Source organism: Cupressus sempervirens, chromosome 11 (genome assembly GCF_028749045.1).
Source record: "Cupressus sempervirens isolate cs-2001-9-10 chromosome 11, ASM2874904v1, whole genome shotgun sequence".
NCBI lineage: Eukaryota > Viridiplantae > Streptophyta > Pinopsida > Cupressales > Cupressaceae > Cupressus > Cupressus sempervirens.
In genome coordinates this window covers 74,256,879-74,280,368 of record NC_143128.1, presented here as the reverse complement: position 1 = coordinate 74,280,368, position 23,490 = coordinate 74,256,879, and the positions used below count along the sequence as shown (strand labels likewise).

Sequence of the window (23,490 nt, the reverse complement as noted above, 5' to 3'; positions counted from 1 at the left end):
TCTTGCAAACCTAGGAGCAATGCTTCGTACTCCGCGGTGTTGTTTGTATTATGAAAATCTAATTTAAAAGAAAATGGAAATATGTCTCCTAAAGGTGAAATTATAACAACACCCGCACCTGACCCATAATTTGAGCAGCTTTCGTCAAACTCCGGAGTCCACAGGGCTTCATCACCATTTGCTTTCTCAATTTCCTCACATTGTTTCTCAGGTAATATAATATAGTTTTCAAACTGACATTCTTCATATAGTATCTGAGCTTTAGGATTGTTTGAAGGTACAACTGTGTATTTATTCTTCGGTTCTGGCTCCAGTTTTATCTTTTTCTTCCCTACTGGAATGTAAGCTTCAAACTAGTCCATCTTGATTTCCCCACCCATATCTTTACAAAAAGTCTTGCTGAGCAACATTCCATAACTGGCTGGTATGTCAGCTACCATGATAGTAAGTTCTAGCCTTTTATCTAGGCAGGCATGAAGAACAACTTGCACATCTTTTACTTGGCCAACTAGGGGTACTTGTTTCCCGTCCATAGAATAACAACATCCAAAAGTTTTCATAAGATCTAAGCCGAGAGCTTTTGCAACAAGCATTGGCATAATATTATTCGATGCTTTAGAGTTAATGATATAGTTGCTGAGCTTCTGTTCGTTTAATAATAATGATACATAGAAAGGATTGGGCTTCTTCTCTTCTGTTTCTACATCAATAGTATTAACAACCGATTCCCTATAAGGAGTATTTTTTTTTGTATCCTTTAGATATAAAAACAGGTTCACTTGTAGCCTTTGGGTTTTCAATCATATTATTAGTAAACTGAGCATTAGCAGCAGAACCTCCCTTTACATATTGGACTAACTTGTCTAATTCCTTCGGATTCAATCTTAAATATTCGGCTGGAGAAATGGATATAGAAGAAGACTTACAGAATTCTACGATATCAAAGGCCAACGTACCAGCTGCTGATTCTGCTCTGGACAATATTCTAGGCGCTGCGTTTTTTGTAGAATCAGCTTGTATGTGTTCTTTCCCTTTAGCATTCAATAGGTTTGGATCGGTTCCTACATAGGTTTTTTGATTTCTTTGACCCCTGGTCATTACTGTACAAGCAGGGTCTTGAAGTGTCATGAAAACATCACTTCCCCATTCTGTGTCCGGTTCATATTCAAGAAAGTAAGCACCTGCACTTTCATTTTCTACTTTTTCACTTTTAGGTGATTGTTCTGCTGCAAGAGCATCTTTCGCTAATTGAACACAATTTAACCAATTGGTACAAGTTCGTCCATCATGATCCGCGGTCATATGAAAAGAACACATCGCCTCTTTAGGGGCCTCTTCAATTTGCAATGTTGTTTGGGGGGCGATTAATATGGGGGTTTGCCATAATTTGGGGGCTGTTGTCGCCTATGAATGTCCTGGTAAGGAGCTTGGTAAGGGCCATGAGGTTTATTTTGCTATCTTTTCATCATTGCCACATCATTCATCAACTTCTGCATGACAGGATCTATAGGAGCAGAGGATGAAGCGGTCCTAGAAGTTTGAACTTCTCTTCTCCATTTACCAGTAGTAATAAACGCATCCTCCAATTGAATAGCTAGCCTTTGGGCAGCAGGTAAATCGGCAACTGCGTCTTTAATGAGATGAAAACTTGCATCTGGAGGGACAGCATTGACAAAGAATATCTTTTGGTTTTCTGCATTAGGTTTAGATGCTACAGGAATTCTTTGAATTAACCTATTGAATTTTGCCACAAATTCTCTCATAGGTTCGTGTTTCCTTTCTCATTTGACTAAGTTAAAGTAACAAGGAGTACTCATTTTTAGGAGCTTTGAATCTATTTTCGAACGCATTTTTCTTATCATTCCAACTAGTAATGGAATGCTGGGGTAGGTGATTAAACCAATCAGCGACAGCATCAGTTAGTGTTCGGACAAATAGTCTAACAACAATTTCTTGGGTAGGGACGCTTATAATGCCACAAGCTGTATGAAAAGCACTCAAGTGATCATTTGTTGAAACTATACCATCTCCACTAAATTTAGGTAGGATTTCTGTGGCACCTTTAGGCAATGCTGTGAGATTGACACCAAGGTTTAATGGACCTATATTCTGCCCCCATGGTTGATTGACAACCATGTTTGGTAATATGACTTGTAGAGGTTGGATATTCAAATGAGAAGGAACAAGATCTTTCAATGGAAGTAAAGACTTCACTAAAGGTGAGAAAGGGGACTATTTTGGTGGGGAACTGGGTCTACTACAAGACTTACTTTTCTTCTTTTGGGATTATTAAAATCAGGCAGGAAAGTCAAATTCTGTAAAGGTTCAAAGTTTTCGTCTAGGATCCCCTTTTCTCTTTCTCCTCTTGTATATCTTCTAGCAGCCAGCTCTACCTCTCACTTCTTGTTTAGGGTCTTGCAGGTGCTTAAGCAAGCCTATTGACCACTACTTCTTCTTGAACTTCAGGCACACCCCTTAATAGTTCAGCATGTTCTTCTTCTCTTTCTAGGACACCCAACACTTGTTGAAATTGTTGGCTATTTCAACGCAACGTCTAGGCAGTTGCAGTTAAATCTGAGACTATATCCTCCTGTGTATCTTCGAATCTAAGATTTGGTTGTAACATAGGGAACACATCATCATGTGGGAGAACTATTGTAATTCATAGCCTTTTTAAAAGTTTGGTTCTATTTAACTGGGACTCTCCCCAGCAGAGTCGCCAAAAATCTGTTAGTGAACAGATTGTCTTTCTAATTACACAATGATAATTTGCTCTGTGCCTGAGACTTGGAAAGTAAAAAAATGTTCACAACAATTGAGAAAACTTTATGTTATTTGTTCTCTCTGTATTTATAGGTACAACGTCCTTTATGAGATCTGTCAATGAATTAAAAACCAATTTCGCACTTTTTCCAAAAAGCGCATAAGGACTCTCACATACTCCTAGGTAGTGAGGTGATAATTCATTCATACAATAAAGATAAAAAAAGACTCGAAGTCTTTTCACTGTAACCACTTATTCAAAGAAAAGAATGCTACAACGACTTCATAATAACCATTCAAGAAATTTGATCAATGTGAATTGCAAAAGAAACAACAATAGATATCTCAAATGATAAATCAAATGTTCGTAAAGTAACAATGATTTAAGCACTTCAAACACCAAGTTTTAAAGCGGGATCAAAGATTTTATATATATATATATATATACTAAGTTACTGATTCTGGTTTTGATGCTCACGTGGGTGTGGAGTGTTGATGCGTGGATGCATGGATTTTTTTTTTTGGGATTTTGGATGCTTCCGTACATAAGTGTATATATATATATATATATATATGTTTAAAATATATATATATATATATATATATACATAAATATTTATGTAAAGTTGTCAACTATAATTTATGACAATGTATGCAAAGAAATAGAAGAAATATCAAATATACAACAATACAAAAATAAACCATTTGTTGAATCATTATAATTTATCATAATCAAATTGAAATACGTTATAATAGTAATCAAAACATCAAGATTCCAATGCAGTTTGAATTACAAAATCAAAACATAGTTCATGGTTCAAACTTCAAAACTTCAATGTTGATCAAGCAAGAGTCAATGCTCAAGATTCACAAATCACATTCAGTCATTCCGAATCATAAGGATTCTCAAAAAAATCTACATTCTCATCATCTCCTCTTGCTGCAACACTTGCAAATTCATTTGAACCATGCATGGTTCCAATTGTGCTAGATGCACGTGCTATGATGTTATCAACATTATCATTCGTCTTACATCCCAAAGCTTTGTTGACCCTTCCTTGTATCCATCCTCCTTACGTGACAAAAGATGCAAGTTGGTATGTATATAAACCAAGTCCTTAGCTTTCTTTGAGCCCAACCGGTTGCGCTTCACTGAATGGATATAGGAGTATGTACTCCAATTCCGTTCAGCAACAAAAGAACTTGCAACCTGAATAGTGTTCATAAAATTTTAAAAACAAATTAGAGAATGTTAAACATTATAGTGTAAAATACAATTGCTAGAAATAAATAAATAAATAAATAAATGAAAACTCACTTGTGAGAGGATCTTGATTGCAAGAGGTTGTAGATGCTTGAATGGTTGACCATACATGTACCACCATGTGGTACCTCCCATGTCATTTTGGTCTTTTATTGCATATGGAGTAAGTTTTGATCCTGAAGCAGATAAGCCAAATTCTTGCCTCACCTTTCTGTGCATTTCCTCATTTGGGAAGAGTCTTGCAAATGTAGTATAGCACCCAGTAGCAACTTCTTCATCCGCATATGGTGCAATTCTATCTGGCATAGCAAGTATTTCGTGGCTATAGTACCTTGGAGATAAGGCATATGCAAGGAGGTGCAATGGGGTAGTCATCCTCTCCCAACGATGATGAATGATATCCTCCACCTTTTTGCACAAGGCTTTACATTCTGGGGGGTTAGTATCAAGTGCTTGTATGGAAAGCTTTACCTTTTCTACCATGGTGTCCATGCCATTGTACACATCCCCCAAGCAAGGTGCATCTGTGTCGGCAATGCATAGCATAGTCATGATAGGCTCGGTGAAATCCAACACAAATTGCACACAAGCCCACAAGTGCTCATCTAAGATCATACCCTTGACCTTCAAGGCTCTCTCTGAATTTGAAGCCTTCCATATAGCCCATTGGTTACAAATAACCATTTGGCTCAATGCTGATTTCACCTTGACGAGTCATTTCAGAACAGTAGTATGAGATGCAAATCTAGTCTCAGCTACCTATAAGCAAGTTGACAATATGAAATCAAATATAAAACGAAGTTATAAACAAGAAACATTTCTTGATACTGAACATGAATATAAAACATATTCAAAATAAATAAATAAATGAAACTAAATAATTACAATTTTAAATCTACCTTCAACAACTCCAACTTGGAGAATGATCTGAATATAGATTGTGACATGTGGTGGTTTGTCACAAACATTTGTATCTCCTCTCCCTCTTGGTATATTTGCTTCACCCAATCTATTTGGGTGCCAATTTGTTGCATGACCAAGTTGAGAGAGTGTACGGTGCATGGTGTCCAAAAAATATGGTCGTATCAAGACTCAACCAAAGCACCTGCACCCCTACAATTTGTGGCATTATCTGTGACCACCTAGACCACTTTCTCACTACCCACCATCTCTATTGCCTCAATGAGAATTCTAGAAATGAATTGTGAATCCTTAACTTTTCCTTCACAATCAATAGCCCTCTAAAACATTGTCCCTTTGGGGGACATTGCAATCACATTTATCAATGGTCGGTTTCTTGTGTCTTTCCATCCATCAAATGCTATTGTTATGCCAGAAGTTTTCCAAGATGTCCTAATTGGTTGAAGAGCTTTGTCTATAGAAATCTTTTCTTTTTGCAAAAGAGTAGTACGCACCTTTTCATACCCGGGGCTAATGTAATCAGCTGGTGCTTTAAGGATGGCTGCAACCATTTCCCTCCAATATGGCGATCTTACCAAATTGAAAGGAAGACCATTGGCATAAAGGCAACGTGCAATTGCTTCATCAGCAAACTCTCTTGCCTCCATTTTGAATGCTTGATCCAACGGACCTCTTTTGCGGGTAATAACTTCTACTTCATCATCATCCTTTGCCACTTCCAAGAATGGATGTTTGGAGGATGCAACATGATCAGGGGGCACGTTCACTTTGCTCTTTGTAGATGTAGATTTGTAAAAACTTGTTTTTGATTTGCTCACTAAATGATCAGCAGCCTCTTGTTCTTTTATGAATCCGGCTAATTGTGCATCGCTCAACTTTTTTCCATCTTTACTTCCCTTGCACAATGCTATTCCTTTACCAGTAGGGCTCATAAAATGAGCTTTGACCCGAGAATATGAGCTGTTGAATGGTCTACTATGACATATATTGCATCTCCAAATGTATGACCCACCTCCGGAAACCTGTGATAATCTTGTGGTGTGTCTCCATAATGGAGATGCCACATCAATATTGAAGTTATCACTTCGTTCTAAACTTTGACTATCAGTAGTGACCATTCTTGCACGATAGCAACTATAAATCTAATAAGAAAATAGAAAAAAATAATGTAGAAATGTTTAAAAAAACTTACTCCTTCATTTCTTTAAAAACAAAAAAAACAAAATTTCTTGAAAAATTTCTCATAAAACTTGAAAAATTCATGACCTAAAAAAAAAATCACTAAAAAAACTCATGAAATGGATTGGATGCTTACGTTAGATGCTTATTTGTCCTTTGTGGAAGCTCAATAGACACCCTAGGAATGATCCTCTTCAAAACAATGACCTTGCTTTCAGAATTTCACAATGGAGACCAAATGATAAGAGAGCCTAGCTGAAACAAAATGGGAAGAATGGGCAATGAATGGCCTCTTTAAGGGTCGTTTTAGGGTTTTAAGGCAAATAGAAGGAAAAAAACAATAAAAAACTATTTATAGCACATGTTTTTTGAGTCACTTAAGTGACTGGGCGGTGGAAAGGCTGGACGCTCACAGGATGTGTTCGGATGCTCTCCGGAGCACCCCGCACACATTTGCAAGCCAGGATGTCGCTCTCTGGAAGCATCTGCTGTGCATCCATACGCATCCGCACATCCTCGCGCATCAGCATCTGCACCAGCCTAAAATCTAGACGCATCGGTATCTTAGTATATATATTTAAAAACTTCTTTCCTGCACATAGTCATTCAAAAAGAAAATATATATATGCTATCTGTCTATTGCTGTGCAAAAAGTACCTATTTTATCAAAGTATTTTCTAGCTTTCTATTCTAACCCTTAATTAGTTCCATGCCCCAGCATTTATAGTCTCATTACATATCCGAAAGGCCTCCATTAAAGCCCAACCATTTCGGTTTAAATAGTTACGATAAGAATAAAAACAGTTGCCCAAAATATGACTGGAAGTAACTATCTTGATCAAACTCCATTGCCGGCCTTTTCCCCCTCGCCCACAGTTTGTCTTACCAGTTTCTAGCTTCTAAAGGTGTTCATAAATTCTTGCATCGCATGAGAATGGGGGTTCTTCAAACTTAGTAGCTTAGTCCTACAAGCATCTTTTTACCATTTGAATTCTTTGATCTTCAGGCTCTGTCGCAGCATGAGGTTCCTGTTTAAACATAACATGGATTCAATATTTGCTAGTGTGGTGAAATCACTAGCGGTAGGTGATTCATTGTCCTTAATCTTTGCAATAGCATCATTGAAGCTTTTTGTTAATACTTCAGAATCCATGTTGCCATCATCAAACTGTAGAGTTCCTGTAGGATTCACTATGTTCATATCTTTAAGAAGCTCCTCATGTATCCTAGCAATCTTGTTTTCAATGGATTGCATTTCTTTAATAGCTTCATTGTAGATTGATTCTTTCTAGCTCATATTGTTGTTCATAATGAACAACATACAAGAATCTACAATTTTCATAGGGTTCTCACTTAGGAATTTAAGCACTCCATATTTTTCAACTTTAGTCACCTGGAACACAATAGCTTGACATCGACTCCTTTCAGTTTCCCACCTTGGAATAAGGGTTTGAATTTCTCCCAAGAGCATTTCCCCTTCGGCATACACAGTGGTAAAATCTATGATAAACTTATTACCTTCTTTGATGATGGAATTCACCCAATCCTGCATTGCATCCGAAAGAAGCTTCCCCTTTTGCATTTGTTTAACCAGTTGTTGGCTGTCTGCAAAATTAGGATCGAAAGATTGAGGAGTTTGAACAACTAGTAGGGCACCGAAATTCATCAGTGAATCTATATAAGTGGCCATGGTCACCACTAAGGCTTTGAGTTCCTTCTTCTCCCTACTATCTTTTTCCAATTGGGTTAACATATGATCAGCATAAAACTTGAAGAAGTTATTACCTGTATTTCTATTGATGGTCCCAAGTTCAACTGAAGTAACATTGAAGCCTTTGCTGTCAATTTCGCCAGATTCAGTTTTCTGTTTATACGTGGCCAATTCTGTTGTGATTTTCCTAATTACTGGATCTTTAACTAAATGAGCATCAGTTTTTAGCTTTTTAACCTTGGAACCACGTAATGCATACTTCGTTACAATATCTTTCACAGCTGTACATACTGGCTGCAAATTTCTTTTCTTACTGGCTGAATTAGATAACCAGGATGGGACAATGGGATTAGCAAATATTGCTTGAGTATCTCGGGTAGGGGTTATGAATTTAGGTTGGTCCGCCCTAGGAGCTTCAATAAATTGCACATCACCATCAGGATTGTTTGAGAAACCAAGACCATCGCCTGAATCCTGTCCTTGGGTCAGCATCTTTTCCTTCTGAACTTCCTACTGTATGAGAGCTTCAGACTTGGTTTTAGATCTGGTTCAAGGAGCCGTGTTCTGTGTATGAGTTGGCGTCCTTTTTTGGTTACTAGGAGTCAACACACTACGTGCTACAGGAGATGAAACTTGGATGTCAGAGGTCAGTGGTTCAGAAAAAGAAACCATCTTTGCAGACGGTTCATTGACTACTTTCATGCTCTGCCTCCTTAGCCAATTGTCTGTATGGGTGAGAATGGATCTAGTTCTTAGATTTATGTCATCTTCTTCTTCCTGATTCCAATCCACTTCTAGTTGTCTCGACTCACTAGCCTTCTCCCACTCTAGTTCAACAATGTCTGAACCATCTTCAACTACTCCTAGTTGAAATTTCAGTTTGAGGGAATTAATTTGTTGAAGTCTTAATCTTGAGTGGTCTCTTTTTAGCACTTCTTTATCTTTACAATCTTGTCATAAGTCTTCCAAGTGTGGAATTGTGGATGACTGACCTTTCAGACCAAGAACTTGAGCAGCAAATCTTTTACTATTAAAATCCCTTCTTCCTTGGTAAGACCCAAAACCAAAACCAAGAAAATTACTTCCTATGACTGAGGCGTTGATCATGCTACTACAAGTCAAAGAACCAAGTTTGATAGGAAACACTGACTCCCAATTCTCTTGAGGTAGATTATCTTTAATGATAGAGAATAACTACCTGTAAACTTCAGCTAAAACAAAACAATCAAGTGCATAACGTGGTAACCTCATTGGCTCATCCTCAAACCCACCTACTCTCAAATAGGTGAACTTAGGGAACTGTATGTAATAGCTTCCATAGTTTTGAATCAGTTCTTGGGCTTCTGAGGACAATCTGGGCATGGGTGCCTTTTTCAGAGATAAATGCACACTTTCTGCCAATACATCATGTACTTTTCTAAAATTTTCTAACACTTTATCTCTTTGAAGTAGAGGACAATATTGATAGACTATTATTTCCTCACTCCAAATTTCATGAGTTAGGGGAGTAAGATTACTAACACAAGCAATGTAGTGTGTGAGATAAGAGGCCATATAGAAATTTTCTTTAGATTCCTTAGCATGTTTAAGCTGTGTTCTCAATGAACTAGCAATTATTTCAGCCCAATCCATCCATTGTTCCCCCTCTAAAATGATCTCTACATAACGAAACATCCATTCTTCAAAAAGGAGGACATCGACTGAACCCTTAACTCGGTGTAACAACGCTACAAGATCATGAATATGGGGTTTTAGATGATCTTTTGTGACTATTTTAGGTAGCCTTGAACCTCCGCCATAATTATTTGCAACCTCCGCCATAATTATTTGCTGTCCACTTCCTGGCTAGGATGTTATGGTATTCTCTTGGTGTTTCTTGGTACTCAACTAGGGATTGGATGGGAGAAAATGCAGTGAATGTGCTTCTGGTAGATGTAACACTGAGGAAATAGTTTCCCTAGAGATTGACAGCACAGTTCTCCATCTTTGTTTAAGATACTTTTACTCCTCACATCATAATGATCAATACAGAGTTGGAGCAATTCAGGGCTTAATAGGGCAGGAGGGAAAGCTGCGGCTTCAATCAGACCACTAGTCAAAATTTCCATACAACCATTCAATTCATCGGCTCGCTCAAGGAAATTCGACTACAACTTTTCCAATCTAACACCTTCTAAATTGGTATCACAAATAATAGGTCTCTTGCATTCCAAAATCGAAACATTCCCAAAGAAATGTAACATAGATTTCATCTTAAACAAAGAAAGCAAGGCTCAAACTGATTCTATCTTGAAATGCACAGACGGTAGAACAAAAAGAAGGTTTTCCTGTGTTCTCACCTGCGACTTGCCGAGAAAAATGACCTCTGTTCTTGTCCCTTTGTAGCTCCTTCAAATCCCCTTTTCGAATGATAAACAAAAGGAAAAACTATGCTCTTTTTAAGGGAAAGAGAACATACATGCGAAAGTGCAGCCTCATAATGAGGCATTCATGACAAATCAACTGGGGCTAGGCTCACACATTCGAAATCTCTCGATGTGACCTTTTATTAAATACTTCCCCTTTGCGGCTGTACTGGCAATGATTAACTTTGTCTGACACCCAATCCTTCTTTTTTGGCGAAAGATCTTCCACTTTAAATCATGATGACGATTTCCCATGCTTGAAATTAAGGCACTCTTTTAAATTATTACCTCCTGACGTGGTAATTAATGCCATGGGAAAACGGCGGCTTCAACAACCCACAATCAATTTCCGCTAATGAGCTTTAGTGATAGAACCGCTTTGAACTGCTTCGAATCGAGATTCAAAGGGGTTCGAAGTAGCTCAAAAGAACGCTTCGTAGTCTTGTGCGAATTACCTACAGAAGAAAACAATCAGCATAGAACCCTTTGATTGAACTGCTTTAAACCACTTTGAACCAAGGTTCAAAGTGGTTCGAAGAGGTTCAGACAAACATAGGGGTTACAAGAAACTTTGGAAGGCTTTGTACAATGTTTTTGATGATCGGGAGAACACGAAGTGACGATAGGAAGCTTCAATAAATGGATGGGCAATTTAGGAAAAGTTCAAAATAGGGCGATTCACAATATGGCTAACAAAACCCAATTGGGTAAAAACCATTGCAGGGATTGTCACCCGCAAAGAAATTCACTCTTTTAAAGTGAGCTCCGTTAAGAGCCAACCCTGTTAAAGTTTACAAACACATTTGCTAAATGTGACCTTGTTAGGGTATCTTCACCAAAGATCAACTAGATCTATGTCACTCCTCATCGAGTGGCCTTATTAATGGACTTTGTACATTCATTAGAATGCCACCTTACAAAGGATTTTCAAATAGGACTGTAAAATCCACTTGGTTAAGAGATTTTCTACTATGATGGTTAGAAAGTAACAATGAAATGAACTGTAAAAATAACAACTACCTTTGCCTGTTTAGATCTCCTTTCTGCTCCTTGACTTCTTCACACTCTTCCTTGTTGGCTGATCAATACACACACTTCATCCAATTCAGTTTCTTTTACTTGCTTCACACTTTCCCACTGCTCTGTTTCACTTAGTGTACCCTTCTACACTTGTTCAATTATCAACAACAACAACATTTTTGCTTATCCTTGATATAGGCAATGGTTTGCCGCTTAATCATATTCATTAGGGTTTCCTTGATTTCCTCTCATTCGTTCGATCACATCTCAGCTTACTTTCAATATATCCATTGCTTGGAAAAACGTTTTATGCATCGTGCTAGCTGTAATTCACTTTGGAACTTGAACTTTTCTTGGATCATAGACCTTTCCTTCAATCTTCTCCATTTGATCTTACCTAACCAATTTTAACCGTAGATTTCACTAACGAACTTCTTATTTTCCTTAGAATCTTCTAGATTAATCCAGATTCTTACTTGATTTCGTCCCTCAATTGATTTTATCAAAACAGTTTTCTTTCTCTATCGTGTGTTCTTACTTTGTCGAACACCTTCATTTCCTCAGTTAACATTGTTCACTGGGTTGCAATACTTGTTGGGTAACACTTGCTTTCTTGGTAACACTATCACAAACTTGATTATTTATCATTTGTTCGGTAACCTTCTTCGAACTGTTCCTTTGCTTACCAAACACCATTTCTAGCTCAGTAGCACACACTTATTCCTTGTCTTTTCACTTCTCAACTTCAATCCTTTATTAGCTACCAATATAGTTGACTTGTACATCATTCTAACACTTGATCAAATCATGTAAAACAATCAAACCAATATTACCTTGTCAAATATTGATTCATCAATTACCCATTTAAGCTCAAACACTTAACATCATTGCTTCATTTCATCTTCTAGATTTTACCAACTATTTCTTATCTCAATACCACATCCTTCAGATGATTTGGTAACTTACATAAATCGTCAATAGGCTTGACATCAATGACAATATAACAGCTGATCCAATTCTTCTACATTCCTTTCAGTGCTTGATTAACTAACCCTGTTTATCATCGAAATCAGTTGTAGTAACAAAGTATTGGGCAGGAAATTACTGGGTTATCTGTGGCCAATTGTGGCACCTATATTGTTCCCTAAATGGGCATGAGGTAGTATTCATACATGGGCCCGTCTTTGTATTTTTTTGTCAATCTCTTTTTTGTACAAGAAATGTATAATTTATTTTGCTTGAAATTTTAAATTGCAGGCAAAAACAAAAAAATTGCAGTTTTCTTCTCCATTCTTTTTGTGTATCTGTTTATGCTTTTATCAGATCAAGATCTGGTTCACAACATATTGGAATGGACTAATGAGAGCTAGGTAGCTGTACATGATTCTATAATTGCAATGAAACACGAGCTATGGGAATGGGGACACCATATTTTAATCAGGCAACTGAGCTAGATGAATGCACACAGGTCTATATATTCACATTGTAATGTCTCTTTTAGAATTACCCTATATTTTTCCTTAAAATCAAGAGTTCAATAAAATTTATAAAAACAAGGAACACAATAGAGTTAGAGATATAACTTGACCCAAAGAATGTGAAAGCAAGGTAGATTCTGGTTGAGATCTTCCAATCATGTTAGACAGATTTTGAATATACAATTCATGAAATCAATTATTACTGCTAGGATTAAAGAACATATATTCACAATCATCTTAATCATATAACACATATAATTCAGTTTTTGAGATCAACCAAAGTAGGGCTTGGATAAGGAGACAAGAACTGGCCCCCAAGTGGTCCTCATACTAGGTCTAAGAGCAAATATATAATCACTCTTGGGCTCATGTGGCCTTCCGCCATCCATCCTTCATGTGTTGGTCCACCTAGTGAGGAAGCTTGTACCTGCCCTCCCTATTGATGTCACCTTATTTGCCTTTCTATGATTGATTGGGACTCCATTGAATCTGTTGCAACAATCAACCATTGCAGAGGTTGGATGGGAAACTACAATAGGGTGCTTCTAGTATCCTTCCCATTAAGCCCAAGGGCAGGATACAACTTGGCCTCATTTGGTAGGCCGCCATCGATCCCCTATGAGGTGGTGGACTTAGAAGATAACCTAATATCAGTCTGGCCCTCCTCCTTCACCTCACCATGGTTAATTGCTGCAATTTGTTGAATCTACTAGAAATCTGTATATTCCACATTATTGCTTATATCCAATATATAGGATTTTATGTATCAAATATATAATATATAGGATGTTGTATCAAATGTATTATTTAGTTGTATACATATTATCATAGATGAACTACTGGTAGAGTACTCCGAGTTGCAAAAACTGGTTGAGTTTTCTGGCCTGGTGAGTTTTTATGACTTTTACTGGGGCCCAAAACTTGCCAAATTTTTGGGAAAAACTCATCGAGTACTTGCCAGGTTTTTGCCAAAAACTAAGCAATTTTTTGTCAAGAACTCGGTCGTAATTTTATAACAGTACTTGAAGGCAAAGAATGACACAAGTTAATTCCATTTCTTAACCCTTCACTAGTATTTTGCTGAGAGGGAATATATAGTCTTCCAAACACTTGCAAACTCATTTATATTAAAGTGGATTTAAGGCAGATTTGAAGCAGATTCACGCTGGATGCCATTGAGTTGAAAGATAGTCATTGCTAGTGCCAAGAGAAGCTAGAGTCACAGCTACATCTAGGATGTAGGACAAGCCATAGATTTAGTCAGACATACTGAGCGAGGAGGCACAGTCATGCCCAGTGCAGACTTCTAGGAGTACTCTCTATAGTTCTACCTCTACCTTAGTTTTTAGTAGATCTAAGAAGGTGAATATCTAATTGGAATGATGTATTTACTTATAGTTTTACATAAATTATTTATTATTTTGCTTCCAGCCATCAATATTCCTCAAGAAAATGTGATTTTGTACCCACTTTGTGTTTAAACATATCTAGACTAAGCTTGTTTCTTGTGTTCTCATTTATTGACTCATTCAATGCATCTTCTCATTGAATGTTGTAAAAGATATACTTTATAATTAAATATAAGCAATTTTTAGTTCCTGAGTTTTTGCCGAAAACTGGCCGAGATTTCCCCGAATTTAGTTTTCAGGCCTTGGCGAGTTTTGGCTTTGGCGAGTTTTCCAACTATGCATATTATTGCCTGTATTAGTATGTAAGGAATTATGCATTAAAAACTTATTACATTAAATACATCAAGCATACATATTAAACATATATCACTTCTCACTGTAGTGTATGCTAGATTAAGGATGGCTATGTTCTGAATTTGCAGACTTCCTTAATTTACCAGTCTATTATTATCTTCTTTGTTATTCGCTTTTCCCGTTCGATTGCTGAATAAACCTTATTTCTGTCCTGTTCAATGCCTTCATCATATGGATAGCTGTTTAGTACCTATTTTTTGCATTATTTAATTTGCTGCCCCCTATTTAGGATGATAGCTGCTTTTAATATATTATTGGTAATGCTCATTGCTTACTTTTTGTAAAGGTTTACTTCTCCTTATATCTGCTATTGTATCCTAGAATATTTTATTCCATTTCTTGCCTTTGCAAACTCTCATTCTATTCTTCTTATATATCTTCTCTCATGCCTTTTCACTCTGAAGAAGGTGACTTATCACAAGGGGTCGGCACTTCTCTACTTTAATTAAACACAAATTATAGTGCTACCCCTTATACTGATCAGCCTTCATACAAATGCAAATAAGTAAACATTGGCCTCTCCTTAATCAGGTTTGCCATGTATTTAGGGATCGCTACTATTTATTATTTGAATCTCTTAGTTGACCCTAAAGAAAATAAAGTTTAATTTAGTTTGAACTCTAAACAGGTCTAAATAAACTCAGTTTTGGCATCCTTATTGTGTGGCAATGTGGGGTATAATACTATAAAGCTCCCATCTCAGGCAGGGCATGACCCACATTTTTTCATAAAGAGATGTAGGTGTCATCTTTGTGCCTGACTTTCATGGTGATTAGTTAACATACTATAGCTGCAGGGGGACATGGGTTATGTGGATGGGAATATCATATTCAAATCAAGGTACTGAGGTACATTAAGGGGCATGACTCTATCATATTCACAATAAGTCATCAGGAGACAAGCATCCCATTTTATAGTTCATGTATTCAATCTGACAGACACCAGGTCCTTTAGAGAATGTTATGCATTACAGATATTAGATTTGTCTGGTATATATAAACATAATTGCTACCTAGAGTTTATTTTAATTAAAATGCCTAGGTAGAATTCCTTTCTGTTTTGTTTTAAAAAGTTCAAACCCTTTTTAGTCTTCATGATAACCTTTTGATCCTTTTGCAGTTAATTGAGAACTTGGCAGATGCAGTGGAAGGAGGAGTTCGAGATCAACATTCAGATATGCTGGTTAGTGTTCAATACAGAGTTTTGTTACCAAATAACAATTTAAAAAATGAATTGATTTGTTATTGGTTGTAGGCCAACTGTGACCAAATAAACATACCACAACTACAGATAGGTTATTGTAGTGCCAGATTAAAATTAGAATTTTCAATCATTAAAATTAATCGAACCTCTTATAAATGATATTTCTACTGGATGAGAATACTCCTATTTCCAAATCGTAATTTTAAATGTCAATGGCTGTGTTGGTGTCACGACGATGGAGGGTGTGTCTTGAAATAACTTCTACTTTTGATGATTCTTCTTTTAATTCAATCCAATGTTCGCATTCAGCTCTCCTAGCGCCAATTTCTGTTGATGACGCGATGATGGAGGGTTTGTATACCACTAACACTCTGATTTTATAAGCCATTTCAAGAATAAATTTCAAGTCAGCCCGCCAGTTTCTGGTGATGTGTGTTTATTACCTACCAATAGTAGAACAAAATATTGTGATATCTTATCCTCTCTTGATCAAAATTGTGTGTATGCTAAGATTGCGGAAGAACATGCAATTGATTCTAAGGTTCCTTTTTTTCAGTTCTTGACTGGGAATAAGCTCAGTGGTTGATGTGACATGGTATCATGAGGGGCCTTATGTAATGTATACAGAAGTCAACCTCAAACAATACTGGCTATGAGAGCTTTCAAATGATATTGCAATAAGGTACTCTTTTTTCTGTTTTTTCCAGGAATATGCAAAAAATAAATGAGAGAGTAGGGTTAAGGAATTCTATTCCGCGTCTAAGAATTTGATAGATGAACAACTTTGGTGTACAACTTTGTTGCTGTATCTTGCTACTTTGGCAGTGAGCCTCTGGTTGCAAGTCTGGAGCCCCCCCCCCCTCTTAGCATTTGAAGAATGTTCAACAAAAGTAATGAACAAATCCAACAACACATGAACAGTTAGATTTTTATACTTGGATAACCCAATCTGGGAACAACCACAGTAACACTTGCCCACAAAGATAATTCACTGATATATATAGTCTAATTACAAAAGATGGTAGGAGCTCACTGCTCGAGACTTGCAACCAGAGACTCGCTGCTAATACAACAATGAATATGAATAAGAGCTTACTGCTCTGAACTTGCAAACAGAGGCTCACTGCCGAAGTATCAAGATACAACAACAAACTTGTAGACCAAGACCCACTACTTCAGGGACAAAGCATATACAACTCTTTACAATAGATAAAGAGAGCCTCTTGATAATGCAGCTGATTTGCACAACTCTATCAACCTCAGTAGCATGCTGTTATTGCCTTTTCTTCTCTACCACAATCATTGAACTTTGCTCTTCGGATTGTAAATCTTCACTAGTTCATTCACCATCCACTTGCTTCACACCTTGCATTTTTCAAAGCACAAATTGTACTTATATGCAAGATAGATCATTGGAGATTACAACAAGGTTGGCCATGCCAAAAGGATATTACAATTTAAGTTACAAGTTGGACAAGGCAACAACAATATACGATAAGGTCCCATGCCAAAACCATGCAGACTAAAACATAGAATGGACCCAACCAGATAAGAGATAAATATTAAATGCATAGGTCATATATAACACAAACCCATCTAGCTAAGGGATAAACATTAAATATATAACCCAAACCTAAACCAAGAAGCATGATCCATTCTGCGAGAAAGAGGGACCACAAACACACGACACATAGCCTAATGCTAGATCCACAATTATTGGAACAACTTCGCTTGTCAACTCAAAGGTATAGACACAACCTGAAGATCCATTTAACTTGGCAACTAAATCCAGTCCTCCACATGCTATGGTGAGATCCACATGCCACGTTAGGAACAATATCCCTTGCCAACAATCCTATCAACATGTTTTCGCCTTTCGGACTAGAACAAAATTTGATGATAACAACACTTGAAAAAATTAGTTCTGGAACGCTACAAACTAATTTTGGAACACCAGAAAACACCACAACCAAGACTAAAACTTGAATACCATACAAAACACATTTGCATATCTTCAACTTTGAATTCTGGAGCAAAAACCTTTCAAAAAACATAACTAAATAACTGTTATCTTCAAATTGCATAACACTGTGTAATGTCCCTTCTTTGGGGACATTAGAATTATTAAGAAGAACCGAATTTGCAATATTAAATAAGCTGGAGATTTATCATTAAAGGACAAATTAATATTCCATGTGGTCACATGAGGACAAGGAGGAATAAGACGATGGCCAGAGGGAAGTCAAAGGGTGTTAAAAAGGGGAAAGAGTTATTGAGGAGTATGCTTGATTTACTATTCAGATTTCCAGTTCTCTCATGTGAGAGTTTTCAGAAAGCTTCAGCTTTCAGCCAATGTGAGGATGTAGCCCCTTGTGCAAGTAGGCAGTGGACAAAAACCCATTGTCAGGGGAGATATCATTTCAAGTATCTTCGTTGTGCTTACAGGTTCTTCTCTTGTTTTCCAATCTAACTGTAACATTTGTGTATAAGATTGTATTTGTGGTTGGATGGTTATTGTATTGCTGTTGTGTAGTACAATAATGTTTTAGGAGTTATCTAGAAGTTGCTGATTATAGTATTGTTGATGTCTAATGCAATATCGAACTTCCAAATTGTGGAAAGTTACTAGTTTAGCTCTTTGATTCGTACTGCATTCTTCATATGCTCGCACCTTTAATGCCAATTTGAAGAAGACAGAGCGATTGGAGTTAATTTTGGCCTTTATTTGTTGTTCGTGTTTCTTCTTCATGAGTATGTATTTTTGAATATTATATTTAAGAGTTTTAGAAATATCTTTTCGGGTTTCATCTGTGGTTCACCTTTGTTGGCTATTTGATTAGAGGGTTTATATTCGGGGGTTAGCAATAAGGAGAAAAACGGAAAAAATCTGGTTCAAACATTATAGTGTGGGTTCGGGTCATTACAGTGGTATTAGAGTTGGTCTTCCTTCCAGCCTGTGAAGTTTTATCCAGACACGTACACAATTTTTGCATGAATTAAGGGCATCATCATCATTACTAGTCAACAAGAGGCTTGATTATCACTCACAAAGACGATTGTAATCAGGTTAGGGAAATTCCTCTATTGAAGAACAAAGTTTTTTTCAAAAAAATACATACAGAGGAACAATTTTCTCTACTTGTTGAAGACTTTGTTGCAAATCTTAAAGGACCAAGAGCTGTATTTGAGGCAGAGAAAGTGGCTAGTCATTTCGAAGAGTGCTCATCAGTCTTATTACAGTTTATTGAGTCAAAGGATAGTGCATCACAATAAAATATTGATTCTTTGAAAAGGAGTATTGGAAATGAGAATACATGTCTTTTGCCTTGTTCAACCTTGTGTTCACCTGATAAGCATGTTTTGTTAGCATCTGGGATAGACTTTCCAGAACCAATTAAGATAACAGTTTTTAATCTATCAAGTTACAATCTCAAAGCTTGTGCACCTGGGGTTGATTATATTCCAGTCAAGGAAGATGTAAGTGTTATAACATTAATAGTAAAGTTGGACATAGCATATATTGCGTCAAGGGAACTTTCAATATTAGATGCAGTTTTAAAGTTGATTATACTAGGATTGATTGAGCAGCTAAAAGCAATGCAGAAAGCGGCAGATACCAAAACTAGAAAATTGAAACTGTGCATATCGTTCTTTACAAACTATAATATCATGGTTTAAGCTTCAACAATACACCTCAGCTGATGTGCCATCTCACAAAAAAATACAAGAAACTCTTGTAAAAATTGGTGATAAGGAGCCTTTATTTATTGGATCACATGAAAGGAATCGTTCCATGACTGAAATAAATGGGGAATATTATTCTAGAAGACATTGAAAGCTTGTGAAACATTGAAGCAATAGTGCCAGGAAAACTATTAAAGCCGTATTTTGGAAAATAGTGGAAGTCTAACCTAATGCGCATACCAGGAGCAGTCAAAGACAGACGTATTGTCCCACAACGGAAGGAAATATAACGTCTGTGTGCATTACTGGCAGAATTGTTGGATAATGAATAGGATTCGATAGGTGTATAGGGAATTGCAGCTGTATAGAAAGTAATGCCATCTACAGGAGGAATTGACCTCCAGCTGTCGGGTTCCAAATTTTGTCCGTGGCAATAGAAGACAAATCCAAAATAGACGCTAGTGACAGGTGTTATTTTTTTGAAGAGCCGCGGTTGAAGCACGAGTCAAGGTAATGGACATATAGACTGCCGTTATTCAATAATCAATTCGAATTAAGTTGAATGTTGCACTCTGGAAATTATGGTGAGCTGGAGTAGAGTGGTTACTTGAGAAGAACTGACGCGTTGAGTTGGAAAATTATATTCTAAAAATTACTTGTAACGCGTTCTCGTCTGTTGGCAACGTAGCAGCATTGGGATTTCTTATTGGGACGTTAAGCAACGATGGTTTTAATTTTTGGGGCCGCTGAACAAGCAATTGATTATCTAAACTTGGAGTGCTGTGAAGTTTAGCAGGGACCCAAGAAAGTAGAGATTTAAAAGGGGTAATGGAAGCATTTTCTACCGCATGATATTCCACGTCAGTAATATAATGCCAAGGTTTGAATGCAAAATTTGGGCAAGAGAATAATAGTGGATATTTTCGGCTAGGAAACTATATCGTTGTGAACTGGTGTCAGGCTGTCGTGTCTCTTTTGGTAAGGTTGTAATTGCAGTCATGAACGTGGCAGGAACATGTCAGCGTTTGACAAGTAGATACAGATGGACACATTTCCGTGTGGCATTTCTGGAGAGCCCTATGCAAGGTGTTGAATGAAAGTAGAAGGGGTATGCGTTGGCGTGACTAGCAGCATCTTAGACCTCATTACGACTAATCCAAATTCCAATTTCCCAACAATGGTTTAGGGTATTATATTGGTTGAATTGCTCATTGGATATCAAATGATATACCAGCTCGTCCTGATAAAGAAACTCACGGTAATGGTTCAAAGTCACACTAAGGCGGGAATAGACAGCCATAGAGGAATCAAAGGCAAAATAATTCTTCATGCGTTGAACTAAATTCGGTAAGGTCCAGCCTGGTGTAACCATAGGTGCAATGATTATGAGAAGGGAGTTATGTAATTATTACAGTATGCAGTAATAGTTGTGAATGAGTAGAAATCTCAAAGGAAACTATGTACGAGCACTGTGATACATCAAACTTTTGCGCAGGGGATATGAACAGAACTGCAACAAATAAAAAGAATTGGTTAGTGATGATTATAGGTATCCGGAATTTGTCAGCCGGAACGAGTTTAGACTCGTCGATTTGTTATTTGAAGTTTTGAGCTCGATCAAGAAGCTGCCTTCTAAGGGATATTTGATGCATAGAGAAGGGTTGAGTTTTGAGTTGATTGAGTCTTAGTGTGGTTTAGAGAATAGTTAACAGAAGCTTCATCTATTCTAGAAGTGGGGAAGTTCAAAGGGTTGATACATCTCTCTTAGATCTTAGACCAATTCTTGAATAGTTATCCCGCAATCGGCCAGCTAATATAGGACCTGTGTTACCATTATACCAAGGAACACCAAAGGCTGAATGCAGGAACAAAAGCAACAAGGTCGGTTTTGGCGTCGTGCAAATTGATTGATATTGTTGATAGCAATTGCTATACGAAAGGAACAGCATGAGAATGTGATCTGGGTTCCAAGAAGCTTTAAGTTTCCCTTGGTTGCACAGAAGGTGGCAAAGGTAGAGAAATATCATGCAATGATGTGCATTGGTGCCACAGTATGAGGTGTTGCTACATATTATAAAGCTGTGGCAAATTCTGCATTATTAGGGGCATTTTTAGCTGCTCTTAATTTAGGCGCAAGGAAGAAATTCTGTAACAAAGGTGCAATTTCACAAGCAATTTGCTTCTCCTTTTACAGACATCAAAGAGTTGGCACAAGAAGAATTTCATTAAGTCCAAAACGACGAGTTCTTGGAAAACGAGTCTTGGTTGAAGTAGCGGTATTGCAGGAGTATTAATCTACCAAGATAATTTATTTCTTGGTATACCGATTGGTCTTCTGGGATTGCTTTTATTTTTTTCAGACTACAAGAGTGAGATTTGTCTTTGATAATGAGGCGCTGGAAGTAAAGGTGGGGAATCAACTTAAAAAGTCAGGTGAGAATGTATTTGTCAGTGGGAAGTTAAGCCTTCATACCCAGGACAAATGCAAATTGTTTATCAAAATTCCATTTAGCATATTCTGATTTCCTATTAAAAGAATTTACCGGTTGTTAGCCTTGTAGTAACGGGATAACAACTTTCAGCAAGGGGAAAGGATTTTGGTAATACCAAGAAATCTACTATGAAGCCACGAGAATAGTTAGTGGGGAATTCAGATTCCGTTATAAAAACAAAAATACTCGACATTTATGGAGAGTATAATGAATTTCCTATCCAAATTCAACATGACTTATCATTCAGTGACTACTTAGAATTTTATCTCGATTAGCTAAATATGACTGATATGGCGAAATGAAAGTATTTGGAATTGGCCTAGGATCTTTTTGCAAACGAACAACACACAGGGGTGTACAAAGAAGTTCAGATAGACCAGAATTATCTTTTGGATGATCTTGTAAAAGAAGAATAGACGACTACCAAAGATGAGCAGCCTACTCGCAATTACGTAGAAGATTTTACACGAGGTGCAAGTTTCTTCGTTGGTGATTTAGAAGTGAGCCTTGATAGGAAGGTTGAGGAGATAGATTGCCCACAAGGTAATAGTAGTTTGGAGCATTTTTATGATGAACCTTATATTCCTAACATACACGGCTTGAAATTGGAAGAACCCCCTAAGATAACACTGCAAGATAATAAATAGTTCCAGCAGGGTAGTAAAGAAATGCATACCTTAAGGAATCAATTGAGAGTTAGTGAAGATATGGTTGTGACATCTTTAGTACATTATGACAGGACCCATGAGTTGGTTGAGGAGCTCTACAGGAGGATTCCAAGAGAAGCGGGAAGAGATTGGAATGTTGATGACTTGCAGGAGATCAAGTCAGCCCTCGAAACTATGAAATCAGATTACTTGTATTTGCTGACCGACATGGATTATATCCTTAAGATTGCTGAGATATATGCTGAACAGTCAAGTAGAGGGATGGATGAGATTGACGAACTTAACAGAGAGCTGAAGCATGCTCGTGAGGCATTGGATGAGGCTCGATTCTCTCTTCAAGGAGCAGAAAATCAGATCAAGGTCATGAATCAATCTCGGGAACATGAGGATAGAATGAGATAGGAATTTTTCCTAGAAGTCATCGATGAACTTGAGAACATTCAGCAAACTTATGACTTGGATAGCTGCCCCAAATGATTACGTAGCAAAACTTCAGATCACTTTCAGCTGATAGATAATCCCTTGTTTGAAGTGGCTGCTGATTGGACGGCCGATAAACCACTTTTTATGATAGATGAGGGAGTCTCTCTTGTTTGCCTTGAGGATGAAGAAATTGATTTCAGACCCTGGAATATTGATTCAAATCCTAACAGTGATTTGAGAACTTAGCTTGGGAATGATGAATCAACTTCTGTTGCTTATCAGTTGATCAACCCCAACATATTTTCCGATTTCAAACCTCTCAGGAGTTGGGTGATTTTCCTTCATCAACTGCTAAGTAATTCTTGGTAGAGTAGCTATGTGAGGAATGTGGTTATATTTCCAGCATCTTTCATATTCATAGCCCCTATGTGCTTGAGAGTTCTCCAGGTTGATGACGATGGTGTTGGTTTTGATGTCCTTGAGATAGTGGTTTTAGCTTATGAGCAACTCATTTCC

At 37.3% G+C, this 23,490-nt stretch overlaps 1 protein-coding gene across 1 annotated transcript in view; it reads left to right on the top strand.

Moving 5' to 3' along the window:
- The window catches only part of LOC149528301 (mediator of RNA polymerase II transcription subunit 9-like), a 206,242-nt gene that overhangs the window by 67,641 nt on the left and 115,111 nt on the right, over window positions 1-23,490 (top strand). The window contains exon 2 of the mRNA XM_089810587.1: window positions 15,624-15,686. Within this exon, the coding sequence (XP_089666713.1) occupies window positions 15,624-15,686 (63 nt within the window). The remainder of the gene's footprint in view (window positions 1-15,623; window positions 15,687-23,490) is intronic.